Source organism: Podarcis bocagei (genome assembly GCF_964188305.1).
Source record: "Podarcis bocagei genome assembly, chromosome: 3".
NCBI classification, from domain to species: domain Eukaryota; kingdom Metazoa; phylum Chordata; class Lepidosauria; order Squamata; family Lacertidae; genus Podarcis; species Podarcis bocagei.
Genome location: NC_138127.1, coordinates 110366711 through 110381409, shown reverse-complemented (window position 1 = coordinate 110381409; position 14699 = coordinate 110366711). Strand labels below are relative to the sequence as shown.

At 46.3% G+C, this 14699-nt stretch overlaps 1 protein-coding gene across 1 annotated transcript in view; it reads right to left on the bottom strand.

Annotated features, from left to right (window-relative positions):
* Positions 1 to 10511, bottom strand: part of CIMIP2C (ciliary microtubule inner protein 2C) — a 30390-nt gene extending 19879 nt beyond the window's left edge. The window contains exons 1-3 of the mRNA XM_081188854.1: positions 10352 to 10511; positions 8842 to 9115; positions 573 to 685 (exon numbers count right to left, since the gene is read on the bottom strand). Coding sequence (XP_081044980.1) covers positions 573 to 685; positions 8842 to 9115; positions 10352 to 10425 — 461 coding nt within the window. The 5' untranslated portion in view covers positions 10426 to 10511. The remainder of the gene's footprint in view (positions 1 to 572; positions 686 to 8841; positions 9116 to 10351) is intronic.
* Between the last annotated feature and the right edge of the window lie 4188 nt (positions 10512 to 14699).

Genomic DNA, 14699 nt, shown 5'->3' with positions numbered 1-14699 from the left:
GGTGGTGAACAGAGGCTTCCCCAATCCACCCTGATTCTTTTTTTTAAAATGATATTTATTGAAATTTTGCAGACAATAAAAGGTTACAAAATTAAAAATAAGAAATAAAAAAGAATAACAATAATAAAAGAAAAAGAGATACAAAAATACAAAGACAAAATACATAAAAAGTAAAAAAAGAAGTTAAAAAGAAATCAATATTTTCATGTCTTATAGTTCATTTACTTGTTTCCTGACCTCCTCACACCCCCCTTTTTTGTATTCCAGTTCACATGGTTAATTCAGCAAATCTTTACCCTCTATCATTTATCATTACTCAATATCTTAACCTATTATAACTATATATTTCCAACCATTGTCAATCCGTATTTACATATTCTTGTTAATCTTTTTACCAATACCGCTTATTTTCAATCCAACATCCCTTTAAGATTCATTAATTTTACAGTATTTCTGCAAGTAGTCTTTAAATTTCTTCCAGTCTTCTTCCACCACCTCTTCTCCCTGATCTCGGATTCTGCCAGTCATTTCTGCCAGCCCAAGCCACCCTGATTCTTGCCCACTAGACTCACAGGTCGAGAGGGTGAGGGTACTTGTCCTTCTCCTTCATGGGGATCACGAAATACGGAACGCGGTGCACCGTCCCGGTCTTGTCCAGGTAATGCTCGCGATGCATCTGAGCAAGCTGCAGGTGAAACACCAACAGGTGATGATGATGATGATGATGATGATGATAATAATAATAATAATTTATTATTTATACCCCGCCCATCTGGCTGAGTTTACCCAATCAAGTGTTAAAAACAATACAGCGTTAAATATTAAAAACTTCACTGAACAGGGCTGCCTTCAGATGTCTTTTAAAGATAGGATAGCTGCTTATTTCCTTCACATCTAAAGGGAGGGTGTTCCACAGGGCGGGTGCCACTACCGAGAAGGCCCTCTGCCTGGTTCCCTGTAACCTCACTTCTCACAATGAGGGAACCGCCAGAAGGCCCTCGGCGCTGGACCTCAGTGTCTGGGCAGAACGATGGGGATGGAGACGCTCCTTCAGGTAAACAGGACTGAGGCCATTTAGGGCTTTAAAGGTCAACACCAACACTTTGAATTGTGCTCGGAAACATACTGGGAGCCAATACAGATCTCTCAGAACCGGTGTTGTGTGGTCCCGGCAGCCACTCCCAGTCATCAGTCTAGCTGCCACATTCTGGATTAATTGCAGTTTCCGGGTCATCTTCAAAGGTAGCCCCACGTAGAGCACATTGCAGTAGTCCAAGCGAGAGATAATCAGAGCATGCACCACTCTGGCAAGACAGTCCGCAGGCAGGGAGGGTCTCATTCTGCGTACCAGGTGGAGCTGGTAGACAGCCGCCCTGTACCCAGAATTGACCTGGACCTTCATGGACAGCTGTGAGTCCAAAATGACTCCCAGGCTGCGCACCTGGTCCTTCAGGGGCACAGTTACCCTATTCTGGACCAGGGAAACCCTCACACCCACCCGCCTCCTGTCCCCCAAAAACAGAACTTCTGTCTTGTCAGGATTCAACCTCAAGGGTTATAAGGGTCAGACCACGGGCGAGAGACAGAATTAAGGTGCATCAAGGTACCTGGAACTGCAACCAGGATAACAATAACAATAACAATAATAAAATTTTATTTATACCCTGCCCTCCCCAGCGAAGACTGGGCTCAGGGCGGCTAACACCAAATATTAAAACGATTGGTTGAAATACAGCTTAAAACACATGATTAAAATACAACATTAAAACATTACAATGCAGCCTCATTTCAGTGGAAACTCAATCAAAAACTTTTTTGGGGATAAAAACGTCAAGTCTTCACCAAGGCTGGTCCTACATGGGCCAGAAAAAAGCCAGGGAAGCCCCCAAATAGGAGTTCCAACACAGAAGGAGAAAGGAGAAAAGAAAGAGGGGGAGGGAATCAAATTGATTCCAAGCCAAAGGAATAATTTTGCTTTGGATTATTATAATATTTATATATATCCAGCCGTTTCCCTAGTCTGGAACTCGTGGCGGCTGACACAGATAAAAGAGAACAAGGGAAAAACATGGAAGAGACCATGATTAAAATGTAATTAAACACTAATAGAATTAAAGTAGTATGGAAAATCCATTAAACGCAAGACAACAACAACTGAAGCATCACAGCACTTTCCTCAAAAGCAGCCAGTTCCCAAATGCCTGTCGGAAGGAAACAATCTTCACTTCGCAGGTGAGTCAGTCTATCTTCTCTAGGCAGGGAGTTTCAAAGCTGAGGGCAGCTACCAAAAAGGCTCTGTCCTGCATCTCCCGTTATAGGGAAATACGGCAGGAGGTTTTGTGACACTTCTTGAAATGTATTGTGGGGAACTTTGGGGGACTTTGAAACTTGATGTAACCGTTGGTCTGGACTTTCTGCTTCATCTCACATGGTAGCTTGAAGTCTCGTTGCAACAAGAAACGACCAGGCCGCCTGTTTTGCTTCCAAGTCTTTTGCTTGTGTCTACAGATCTGAACCTGGGAAACCTACTGTCCCCGCGATTTTCCTTTCTCACCGGCAAGCAGCCCTGTGAGGGTGGGCAGGACAGACAGAAGCCCCCCCCCCCCCGAAGATCTCAGAGCCTGGGCGGGTTTGTACGGGGGAATATAATCTTTAAGATAGCCTTGACGGATTGATTTTACGTCCATTTGTGGTCCTCACTCTAGCTTTTGGAAAGGAGGGCTGGCTACCGTGGTGGCTGGGGCTGATGGGAGATGTAGTCCTAAACATCTGAACAGCACAGGCATTGGGGAAGGCTGGGTTGGTGCATTTCACTTAAAACCAGGGAAACTCGGGTTCAAATCCCTGCAACGGGGAGCAAAACTCCCTACTGAGTGGCCTTGGGAAATCACTGCTTCCCAGCCGATTCTGCCTCGCGGGATTATAGAGAGAATTTAAGACAGGTGGAGGCCATTATTATTATTATTATTATTATTCCACCACCCTTCATCCATAGATCTCAGGGTAGTTCACAACATTAAAGTGCAATATAACAAATACAAAATGCGTAATAAAAAGAGGAGGAAAAATAAACCAGTGAATGTTGCTTTCTGTTCTTTGGAGGAAAGATGGGATAAAAATCTAGCAGAGACTGCATGGTCCCATTTCCTAGCCCAAGCATTTGCTAATAAGAATAAGAATAAGAATTTATTATTTATACCCCACCCATCTGGATGGGTTTCCCCAGCCACTCTGGGTGGCTTCCAACGGAACACTAAAAACAGAATAAAACTTCAAACATTAAAAACTTCCCTGAACAGGGCTGCCTTCAGATGTCTTCTAAAAGTCTGGTTGTTGTTGTTCTCTTTGACATCTGGTGGGAGGGCATTCCACAGGGCGGGTGCCACCACCGAGAAGGCCCTCTGCCTGGTTCCTTATAACTTGGCTTCTCGCAGCAAGGAAACCGCCAGAAGGCCCTTGGCGCTGGACCTCAGTGTCCGGTCTGAATGATGGGGGTGGAGATGCTCCTTCAGGGATACTGGACCGAGTGCTTGACACACTCTCTTGGTTGGGCCATCTGAAGCAATCCCGCACAGCCTGTCATCAGTCCTGCACCCTGTAACAACAGCGCATTCCTTCCTTTAAGAAGAGCTTGCAGGATCAGGCCCCAGGGGGACGATCTAGTCCAGCTCCCTGTTCTCGCAGTGGCCAGCCAGTTTCCTGCAAAAACCCGCAAACAGGATCCAAGAAGGAGATCCCTTTCTCTTCCTACAATTTCCAGCAAGTGCTACTCAAAAGCATGGCTGCCTCTGACTGCGGAGGCAGCGCAATCATGGCTAACATCCATTGATAGCCCTCTCCTGTATGAATTTGTCTAATCCTCTTTTCTATCCTTCTTTGCTTATTCCAGGCAGTCAGATCCAAGACTGGTGGGCTGTGATGGGTGCTCCTAAGCGATGTGCCTGTGGTCAGTCAGGACACGGGTGGCACAGGGTAGTTTGTCGGCAAGCAGACAGGTGGTCCTCTTTTTAGGCTAGGTGGGCATCAACTAGACAGCAAGGTTTGCTTCCTTCCTGCTCCCCCATCTTTTCCCGCAGGCTAAGGCAGTTTGCATAATCCGCTGCGTCACGGACAAATGAGATAGTCCGTTAAAACGCATGCAGATGCACTAAAAATCAAAGGAACAACCACATGTTTTCTGATTTGTTCTACGAAAGGGGGAAAGGCTGCTGGGAACACCCTCTGTGGTCTTTCAAAGCTTCCTCTGCAATTGGTTGTGAGAACTTGGCTTCAGCAGGCAGAAATGAGCTCTGCTCAGCTATTGTCTCAGCTGCTGAGGTGTTAGGGGGCATTATGGTGGCTTTGAAGTTGTGGAAAAAACCTGCTGGCACCCGACCGAGCTGTTAGGGAGTGTGTGAGAGAAAGAGAAGGAAGCAGCACTGCATTGCAGGTGGATGGCGTAAATGGATTTGTGCACACAAGGAAGGGAAATGGGAAGCAGGTGAGCGACTGAAGCAGAAAAGTGAACGTGCAGTTGCACGCCACCCCACTCTCGGAGCGGCGTGAGATTCCAGGGGTTTGTGATTCCTTTTGGAATGAGGCGCAGCGGACTTTGGTGCCTTTATGATCTATGGTTTAATTGCACATAACTACAACTTGAGGAGACTCTTGAGAGTCCCATGGACTGCAAGAAGATCAAACCCATCCATTCTGAAGGAAATCAGCCCTGAGTGCTCATTGGAAGGACAGATCCTGAAGCTGAGGCTCCAATCCTTTGGCCACCTCATGAGAAGAGAAGACTCCCTGGAACAGACCCTGATGTTGGGAAAGATGGAGGGCACAAGGAGAAGGGGACGACGGAGGACGAGATGGTGGGACAGTGTTCTTGAAGCTACCAGCATGAGTTTGACCAAACTGCGTGAGGCAGTGGAAGACAGGAGGGCCTGGTGTGCTCTGGTCCAGGGGGTCACGAAGAGTCGGACACGACTAAACGACTAAACAACAACAACAACCTGAGCCTACGATGGAGGGGCTCACAGCATTAACACCCCAAAAGGGTCTTGTTTCTCTCATAGCTGAGGCCTTGGATTCAAACGTTACTCTGACACAATAAAATAATAATAATAATAATAATAATAATAATACCCTGCCCATCTGGCTGGGCTTCCCCAGTCACTCTGGGCGGCTTCCAACAAAATATTAAAATACAGTAATGCATCAAACATTAAAAGGTTCCCTAAACAGGGCTGCCTTCAGATGTCGTCTAAAAGTCTGGTAGCTGTTCTCTTTGACGTCTGGTGGGAGGGCGTTCCACAGGGAGGGCGCCACTACCGAGAAGGCCCTCTGCCTGGTTCCCTATAACTTGGCTTCTCGCAGTGAGGGAACCGCCAGAAGTCCCTCGGTGCTGGACCTCAGTGTCCGGGCAGAATGATGGGGGTGGAGACGCTTCTTCAGATATACTGGACACTCTCTCCAACTTGCTGTTTCCCCCTCACCACTGCAACTCTGAACCCTGGCCTTGTCCTTCTAACTAACTGCAAGTGGCCACCCATTTGCTGTCTCGCACAGAGCCCCTTTCCTTTGTTCCCCTTAATGGCCCATCACCCAGGCAATCACCTCATCAGGAAGCTGACCTGGCTCAACATACAGCCTGCTTCCCCCCTTCAAACTCCTAACAGTACACCGGGATGGCCCTGTATATCAGAAAGGCAAATCGGACATGGGCATTTTCAATGTCCACCACCTGTAATTCTGCAAAAAAAAGGGTTGGGGGGGTTAAGGGAAAAGGGGAGGGGGCACCCTTGAAAAGCAGGTCTCGGCTACAAAGGATAGATATGGTCCTGAAGGTAATGGGGCCCTTTGTATGTCCAGCTGTCCTTTGTCAATAACAAATTGCCACTGTTTTTTGTGTTGAAGTAGCTTTGGGATAAGTATTTTCGGGTTGCGCGCTGCAGCGACCCGGAAGTAACGGAGTGCATTACTTCCGGGTTTCACCGCTCGCGCATGCGCAGACTGTCAAAATGACGTCACACGCATGTGCGGAAGCGACGAAAAGTAACCCACGCATGCGCAGACGCGGGTTGTGTTCACTTCTGGATGCGAACGGGACTCCGGAACCAGAGGTATCACTGTATGCTATATGGTAATTTATGGACCTAATAGTTATCTAAAGCCACTTGCACATAACAAAACATGTATTTTATCAAAGTAATTGTTGAACTTATCTTATATTTTGGAAATGCACATCTAGGTGTTTTTTCCCTTTAATTTTTTTTGGGGGGGGGCAAGAAAGTGGGGCCCTAAGCTATAGCTTGTTTAGCTTATACGTAAATCTGGCACTGGGTGATTGGGAGATGGAAATACAGCCTGCAAGGAAAGCAGCCATACCTGCTCTAGTCAAAATCACAGCTTTCCAAGGCCCAATTAAATTGTTCATCCCAGATGCTGAGCAGGAGGAGAGACCATCACTTCCAAACTGTGCAATGAGGTCGTTGTGACATGAGGTGACTGACAGGCAGGCTGCCCACCTATCAAACTCTGAATCATAGAGTAAGAAGGAGACCCAGGGGTTATCTAGCGCAAGCCTTGGCTACGCAGGAACTTGGACTATGTGACTGTGTGGAAATAAGCCTGGCTGGATCCACTTCCCCACCCACCTATCCAGACCAGCTCTGACAAATAAAAGGAAGATCTGAATAAATAGTGTCTGTTCTCAGCTCATTAATTCTGGCTACCCACTCTTCATTATTTATAGCTTGCGTAACTGCCGTGGACTTGATTAACGCTGGGGAAAGGAGAAAGAGACTCTGCTCTGGGTTCGAGAGACAGAGATAATGAAGCTGAGCTTGGCAGGGGGGGGGAGGGGTGTCTGGCTCCTGGATTCCAGAAGGCAGCAGGATCCACCAGCAGACTTTCCACAAATCCACCAGGACCACCCACACGCCCGCGCGCTCGCTCGCTGCACAGCCAAGACGCAGCCCTTCTGTTGCTGTTGATTCCTTTGCAAACATGAAACGACAAGGAGCAACAAGCAAGAGAGAGGGTTCAGTGGGACTTCTTTCTGGGTTGTGTTTCTCTAGCCACAGGTGTGCGCTTTAAAGCACTTTAAAAAAAAATGCCCCAGTGTTTTCCCTGTGAAAACCCACTCTTCGCCGCTGAATCGGAGCAAACAGCAACCTGCAGAAAATTCCGAATTGCCGCTTGTTTCGGTGCAGCGTTAAAGAATGGGTTTTTGCGGGGAGGGTGCCGGGGCAAAAACACACACAAACAAGCGCTTTGAGACAGATCTTTAAAGCCAGACAGGGCAAAAGGTACGTCTGGATGAGCCCATAGTCAGGGAGGGTGGCTTGTTGGCCTCCAGGGGGTGCCAATGGCGAAGAGGATGCTGGCCCAGGTGGGACCTGATCCAGCGGGGCTCTTCTTGCGTTCTTAAGCGATCCGAGTGGATTAGCTGGTCACGCCGTTTGCAAAGTGAGTTTGCAGGGGACCCTGGGGAGCAGTCCTTTGGAAGCTTATCAGGGGTTCCATGGGGATATGTTTTGGGTTGGGCGGCCATCAGTATGCCGATGACACCCAACTCCATCTGTTGATGGATGGCCATCCTGACTCGGCCCCAGACACACTGATCAGATGTTTGGAAGCTGTGGCTGGATGGTTACGTGGGAGTTAAATCCTTTGGCTGGGTTGGGACGATATGGGATTGAGGGGGCAACTCCCATCTCTTGTGGGGGTGCAATTAGTGCCAGCACCGTCCGTTAAGAGTTTGGGTGTAATCTTTCCACGGAGGCGCAGATTGGAGCTACAACAAAGGCGGCATTTTTTCATCTCCGCCAAGCTAAGCAGTTGGCTCCTTACCTCTCTCGCCCTGACCTAGCCACTCTGATCCACGCGATGGTCACCTCCAAACTGGATTATTGTAACTCGCTCTACATGGGGCTGCCCTTGAGGCTGACCCAGAAACTCCAGCGGGTGCAGATGCCGCGGCGAGACTCCTTACGGGGTCCTCGCTGCGAGATCACATTCACCCGGTGCTACACCAGCTGCACTGGCTCCCGGTGGAGTACAGGATCAGGTTTAAGGTGCTGGTTTTAACCTTCAAAGCCCTATACAGCCTAGGACCCTTGTACCTACGGGACCACCTCTCCTGGTATGTCCCACGGAGGACCTTACGGTCTTCAAACAAAAACATCTTGGAGGTCCCGGGCCACAGGGAGGTTAGGCTGGCCTCAACCAGTCAGGGCTTTTTCGTCTGTGGCTCCGATCTGGTGGAACGCTCTGTCACAAGAGACTAGGGCCCTGCGGGACTTGACATCTTTCCGCAGGGCCTGCAAGACGGAGCTGTTCCACCTGGCTTTGGCCAAGGCGCAGTCTGACCCCCTCCTTCTGTAATCCTCACAGAACTCTAGCCCAATGGTTGCCATTAATTTGATATGAACTGATTTTATAATGAATTGATTTTAGAATGCTGTATTATTTTACGTTAGCCGCTCTGAGCCCGGCTTTGGCTGGGGAGGGCAGGATATAAATAAAAATTATTATTATTATTATGTGAGTGGCACAGCCGATCTTCCCCAAATGAGGACTTCCTGCCACGGCAATGTTCCCTGCAAGAGTGCGGGGTGTATTCTAGGGCACAGTCTCAGTTCACTATGGGTGAAACGCCTGGTGATACATCCGGCCAGAATCCTTTGTGACAAGCAGAGCATGAGACTCTGAATCTCTGGGCTGCGGGTTCGAGTCCCACGCTGGGCAAAAGATTCCTGCACGGCCCTCGTGGTCCCTCCCAACCCTACAATACTATGGTTTCCAGTGTAGGTTCAATGGCCACATGGGGTGACGGCGAATCTAGACCTCCTGCCTTACCTTGTAGAATTCCTTCAGTTCCGCCGTGCGGTTGATATCCAAATTGAAGCGAGTGTAGTTGGGGGTGTGCAGCCAGCGGTCCCACCCCCTGGCCCTCGCCCCAATCACCAGGCCGGGGTCAGGAGAGAAGAGGGTGGGGAACTGGCCCCCTTTGCTGTAGGGGCCGCCGCAGGTTTCCATGGCGGCACTTCGGAAATCTTGGAAGTACTTCATGGTGGTGTTGCCATAGGTATCCCCAAAGGAAAAGGCCACGTTGGGGACATGGCCGCGATACCTGGAGGTGGAGGGGAAAGGTGGAAGGTGAGCGAAACTGGGGAAGAAGAGCCCAAACAATTGCCATTATCTTTTTTTGAGAAATCACTTCCCCAACTCTCCTAATAAGCGCAGCGCTTTGCAATCATGGCCACAACAACCACAAGTACTGATGCAGAATCGAAGGAAAGCAGCAATTGGATCAATACCATAACAGGCAATTTCCAACCCCCTGCCTGCATTGCAGACTAAACAAGGATGTGCTGAAGCGCAGCGAAGGTGCCTGCGTGATATCAAGTGGCAGGGAGTTCCAAAGTTCCTGTGCTGCCACAGTAAGGAGCCTCAGGGACCCCCCAGACGTCATCCAGCCCAGCCCCCCGACTGCAATGTGGATTAAAGAAGGATGTGCTGAAGCGCAGCCAAGGTGCCTGCCTGATATTAAGTGGCAGGGAGTTCCAAGGTTCCTGTGCTGCCACACTAAGGCAGTGTTTCCCAACCGGTGTTCCGCGGCACACTAGTGTTCCGTGAGACGTTGGCTGGTGTGCCGTGGGAGGGAGGCGGGCGAGTCGGGCGGTGAGAGGCGGTGGCGGCGAGGATCCGCGTCGAGCCGGGGGCGGCTCCGCGGTGGTGGTGCCGAGCGGCGGGGCAGCGCGCGCAAAAGGGAGGAGCGCGAGACAGCGGAGGAGGAGGAGGCCGGCATGTCCGGGCAGCAGCAGCAACAGCAGCAGCAGCAACTCCCGGCGACGGCTCCTCAAGCCCCGCCGCCGCCCCCTCCTCCGCCCGCTATCGCCACCACCACCACAACAGCCGCCGCCGCCTCAGCTGCCGCCGTCCCTCAGTCCCTCGCTCTGCTGCCTCCTCCCCCCCCACCCCCAAAGCTTGGAGGTTCCCCGGCAAGGGGGAGGGGAAAAAATTAAAAACTTTCACTTTCGTGCGTCCCTCCCGGCGTGATGCTGCGCGCTGACGTCACCGGGCTGTAATGGTGGTGTGCCGCGAGATTTTTTTGATTAAACAGGTGTGCCGTTGCCCAAAAAAGGTGGGGAAACACTGCACTAAGGGACCTCAGAGCTGAGTGGGACCCCCAGAGGTCATCCAGCCGAACCCCAACTGCAATGTGGGCGCCAAAGCCTTTTTCATTTTTTCCCCCCAAAGAAGCAGGCCATAAATCAGCGCTTTCTTTCTCTCTATCCGCCCCCCCCCCCAATTCTCTCCGTCCCCCCCCCGGTCCCCAAAAGGCGCCCCCGCCTCAGCGACCCACCCGGGCATGAGCCCCGGCGGCACGTAGGCCGCGTTGTACTGGGTCAGGAGGGTCCCGGCGCTGCGCGAAGCCATGGCCGCGCTGCTCCTTCGTCGGCCGGGCAGGGAGGCGGGGAGGCAGGCGAGGCGCCCAGGCGAGGCCGAGGCTTCAGGGAGGGCCGTAGGCCGCGGCGGTCACAAACCCGTCGCCATAGCAACGGGGAGGGAGGGGCGGGAGGCCGAGGAGCCGCGCAGGCGCAGAAGGGAGAGAAATGCGCTCCAGAATCACAGCTGCTGTTTCCTAATAACAACAACAACAACAACAATACTAATATGTGTGATATACTATTATAGCTTATCACATTGTTATTTATTGTTTGTAAGCCAATTTGGGATTCGTTTGAATGAAAAGCAACACAGAAATACAATAAATCAAATCAAAATTATTATTATTATTATTATTATTATTATTGGCATTTCTTCATTCGCAATAAAGTATACAGATGCCAACAGCAACTAATACTTATTGCATTATAGTTTATCACATTGTTATTTATTGTTTGTAAGCCAATTTGGGATTCGTTTGAATGAAAAGCACAGAAATACATTAAATCAAATTATTATTATTATTATTATTATTATTATTATTATTATTATTATTATTATTATTGCTGTATTTGTGATTTTCTATTATGGTTTATCACATTGAATAAAAGGTATGAATGAATGAATAGTAACACAGAAATACAATACTGTAAATCAAATCAAATCAAAATTTTTATTATTATTATTATTACTACTACAGATGACACCAAACTGGGAGGGGTGGCTAACACCCCAGAGGACAGGATCACACTTCAAAACGACCTTGACAGATTAGAGAACTGGGCCAAAACAAACAAGATGAATTTTAACAGGGAGAAATGTAAAGTATTGCACTTGGGCAAAAAATATGAGAGGCCCAAATACAAGATGGGTGACACCTGGCTTGAGAGCAGTACATGTGAAAAGGATCTAGGAGTCTTGGTTGACCACAAACTTGACATGAGCCAACAGTGTGACGCGGCAGCTAAAAAAGCCAATGCAATTCTGGGCTGCATCAATAGGAGTATAGCATCTAGATCAAGGGAAGTAATAGTGCCACTGTATTCTGCTCTGGTCAGACCTCACCTGGAGTACTGTGTCCAGTTCTGGGCACCACAATTCAAGAAGGACACTGACAAACTGGAACGTGTCCAGAGGAGGGCAACCAAAATGGTCAAAGGCCTGGAAACGATGCCTTATGAGGAACGGCTAAGGGAGCTGGGCATGTTTAGCCTGGAGAAGAGGAGGTTAAGGGGTGATATGATAGCCATGTTCAAATATATAAAAGGATGTCACATAGAGGAGGGAGAAAGGTTGTTTTCTGCTGCTCCAGAGAAGCGGACATGGAGCAATGGATCCAAACTACAAGAAAGAAGATTCCACCTAAACTTTAGGAAGAACTTCCTGACAGTAAGAGCTGTTTGACAGTGGAATTTGCTGCCAAGGAGTGTGGTGGAGTCTCCTCCTTTGGAGGTCTTTAAGCAGAGGCTTGACAACCATATGTCAGGAGTGCTCTGATGGTGTTTCCTGCTTGGCAGGGGGTTGGACTCGATGGCCCTTGTGGTCTCTTCCAACTCTAGGATTCTATGATTCTACTATTGAGGGACGCGGGTGGCGCTGTGGGTAAAACCACAGAGCCTAGGACTTGCCGATCGCATGGTCGGTGGTTCGAATCCCCGCGGCGGGGTGAGCTTCCATTGCTCTGTCCCTGCTCATGCCAACCTAGCAGTTTGAAAGCACACCAGTGCAAGTAGATAAATAGGTACCGCTCCAGTGGGAAGGTAAATGGCGTTTCCATGTGCGGCTCTGGCTTGCCAGAGCAGCTTCGTCACGCTGGTCACATGACCCAGAAGTGTCTCCGGACAGCGCTGGCCCCCGGCCTCTTAAGTGAGATGGGCGCACAACCCTAGAGTCGGACACGACTGGCCCATACGGGCAGGGGTACCTTTACCTTTACCTTTACCTTTACAACTACTACTACTACTACTATTATTATTATTGCTATATTTGTGATATTCTATTATGGTTTATCACATTTTATTTATTGTTTGTAAGCCAATTTGGGATTCATTTGAATGAAAAGCAGAACAGAAATACAATAAATCAAATCAACTCAAATCAAAATTATTATTATTATTATTATTATTATTATTATTATTATTATTATTATTGCTGTATGTGTGATAGATACACTATTCTAGTTTATCACGTTGTTATTTATTGTTTGTAATCCAATTTGGGATTCATTTGAATGAAAAGCAACACAGAAATACAATAAATCAAAATTATTATTATTATTATTATTATTATTATTATTATTATTATTGCTGTATGTGTGATAGATACACTATTCTAGTTTATCACGTTGTTATTTATTGTTTGTAAGCCAATTTGGGATTCATTTGAATGAACAGCAACACAGAAATACAATAAATCAAAATTATTATTATTATTATTATTATTATTATTATTATTATTATTGCTGTATGTGTGATAGATACACTATTCTAGTTTATCACGTTGTTATTTATTGTTTGTAAGCCAATTTGGGATTCATTTGAATGAAAAGCAACACAGAAATACAATAAATCAAAATTATTATTATTATTATTATTGGCATTTCTTCATTCGCAATAAAGTATACAGATGCCAACAGCAAATAATACTGATTGCATTTTTAAATTTTCCCCCCTACATTCTCAATAAAGGATGCCAATAGCACTGATTATTTGTTGCATTTCAAAATTATTTCCTTTCATTTATATATTCGTAGCAAGGCTGCCAAAAGCAATAACTGTTATCAAATTGCATTTCTTTATTTTAATTTTTTACTTTATTGACATATTTGCCATACAGATGTCAACAGCAACAACATTTGTTTGTTGGTTTGTTTTATTTATTTTACATATTCATAATAAAGCATATCCAGTTACTGTATTTCGAACGATTGCTCTAAATAATTAGTGTAAAATAAAAATTTAAAAAACAAATCATTTAATTGCAACGAAGGGTGCAGCCAGCATAGATTTTTTTAAAAAAATAATACTTAAAATAGGGGAAATCCAGGGGGGGAAATATGGAATATTGTTAGAGAAATATTGTTAGGGAATGTATACATGGAAAAAGCAATAAAAAGTATTTAAAAATAATAAAAATAATTAAAATAGCGCACTCAGAACATGATCCTCAATCTCAGGGTCTTGGATTCGAGTCTCGCGATAAGACGTTAAAGGAGATTTTAATGACAGGATTAGCAATAAATATCTGGGTTTTGGGGCGGTTTTCTATCACGGTGATGAAATGCTTACATTAACTACTCCCTTAAAAAGTGCTTAATAGAGGAGTTTGGCGAAATATCTGCGTACAAGACGAACCTGAGAAATCCCGAAATTATGGGAATAAATTAGAGCAAATTTGATGAAAGCAAGCGGAATAAATTGCACAGTTAAGCCGATGAAATATCGAGGAATCTGGTTGTCGTCAAACACAGAAGAGATGTTTAAATTAAATTATGAACTGGTGATGGTTGCAATGGGGAAATAATTGTTTTAAAAATGGTCCCAAATTGGACTCTCTTGGGTATTATTGAACAGGCAAAAACTACTTGCAAACTTTGTGTGGAATGCATAAAAAAGATCCTGTTCCCATGGCAACCTTGGGGAGAAAAGCTACAATGGGAAAAAAATTCTGAACATAACATGTAATCATAAAGCTACACATGTAGAAGTAATAACCCAATGGCTGAATGTCTCACAGGTATATCTGAGAGAGCTGTGTTAAAATCCCGCTAGCAATTATTCCATGGTACAGTAAAAAGAGAAAGGACAATGGATTTTTATTAATTTTTTGCAAAATGTAATCCTTGTACAGATGGAATCCTAGATATTTTGAACATCTGACAGATGTTTTTAACCCCTAATATGTATTTGCTTGCATTTTTAAAAAGCAATTTTTAACAGAGATTTTAAGATTGCAGGCCAAATATCTAACTGGATAAACAATAAAGAAAGAAATTGCAAATAACTGTCGTTGCAAAACCATGACGGGAAGGGGTCCAATCCTGCAAAGGTTTCAATACAGAGAACTGAGAAGTTATATAGAATATGATATAAAGAGAGGGCAACGATCATGTTTCGAAGAAATATCCAAAGAGGGATTCTATCCAAAATATATGTTTTCCTGGATGCTTTGAAATCACATTTGGGCTCACGCTTTAATGGGAAATGGGTGAAAAATAATATGCAGACCAATTTCTGAACAAAAATAAATAACTTTTTTAAAACTCG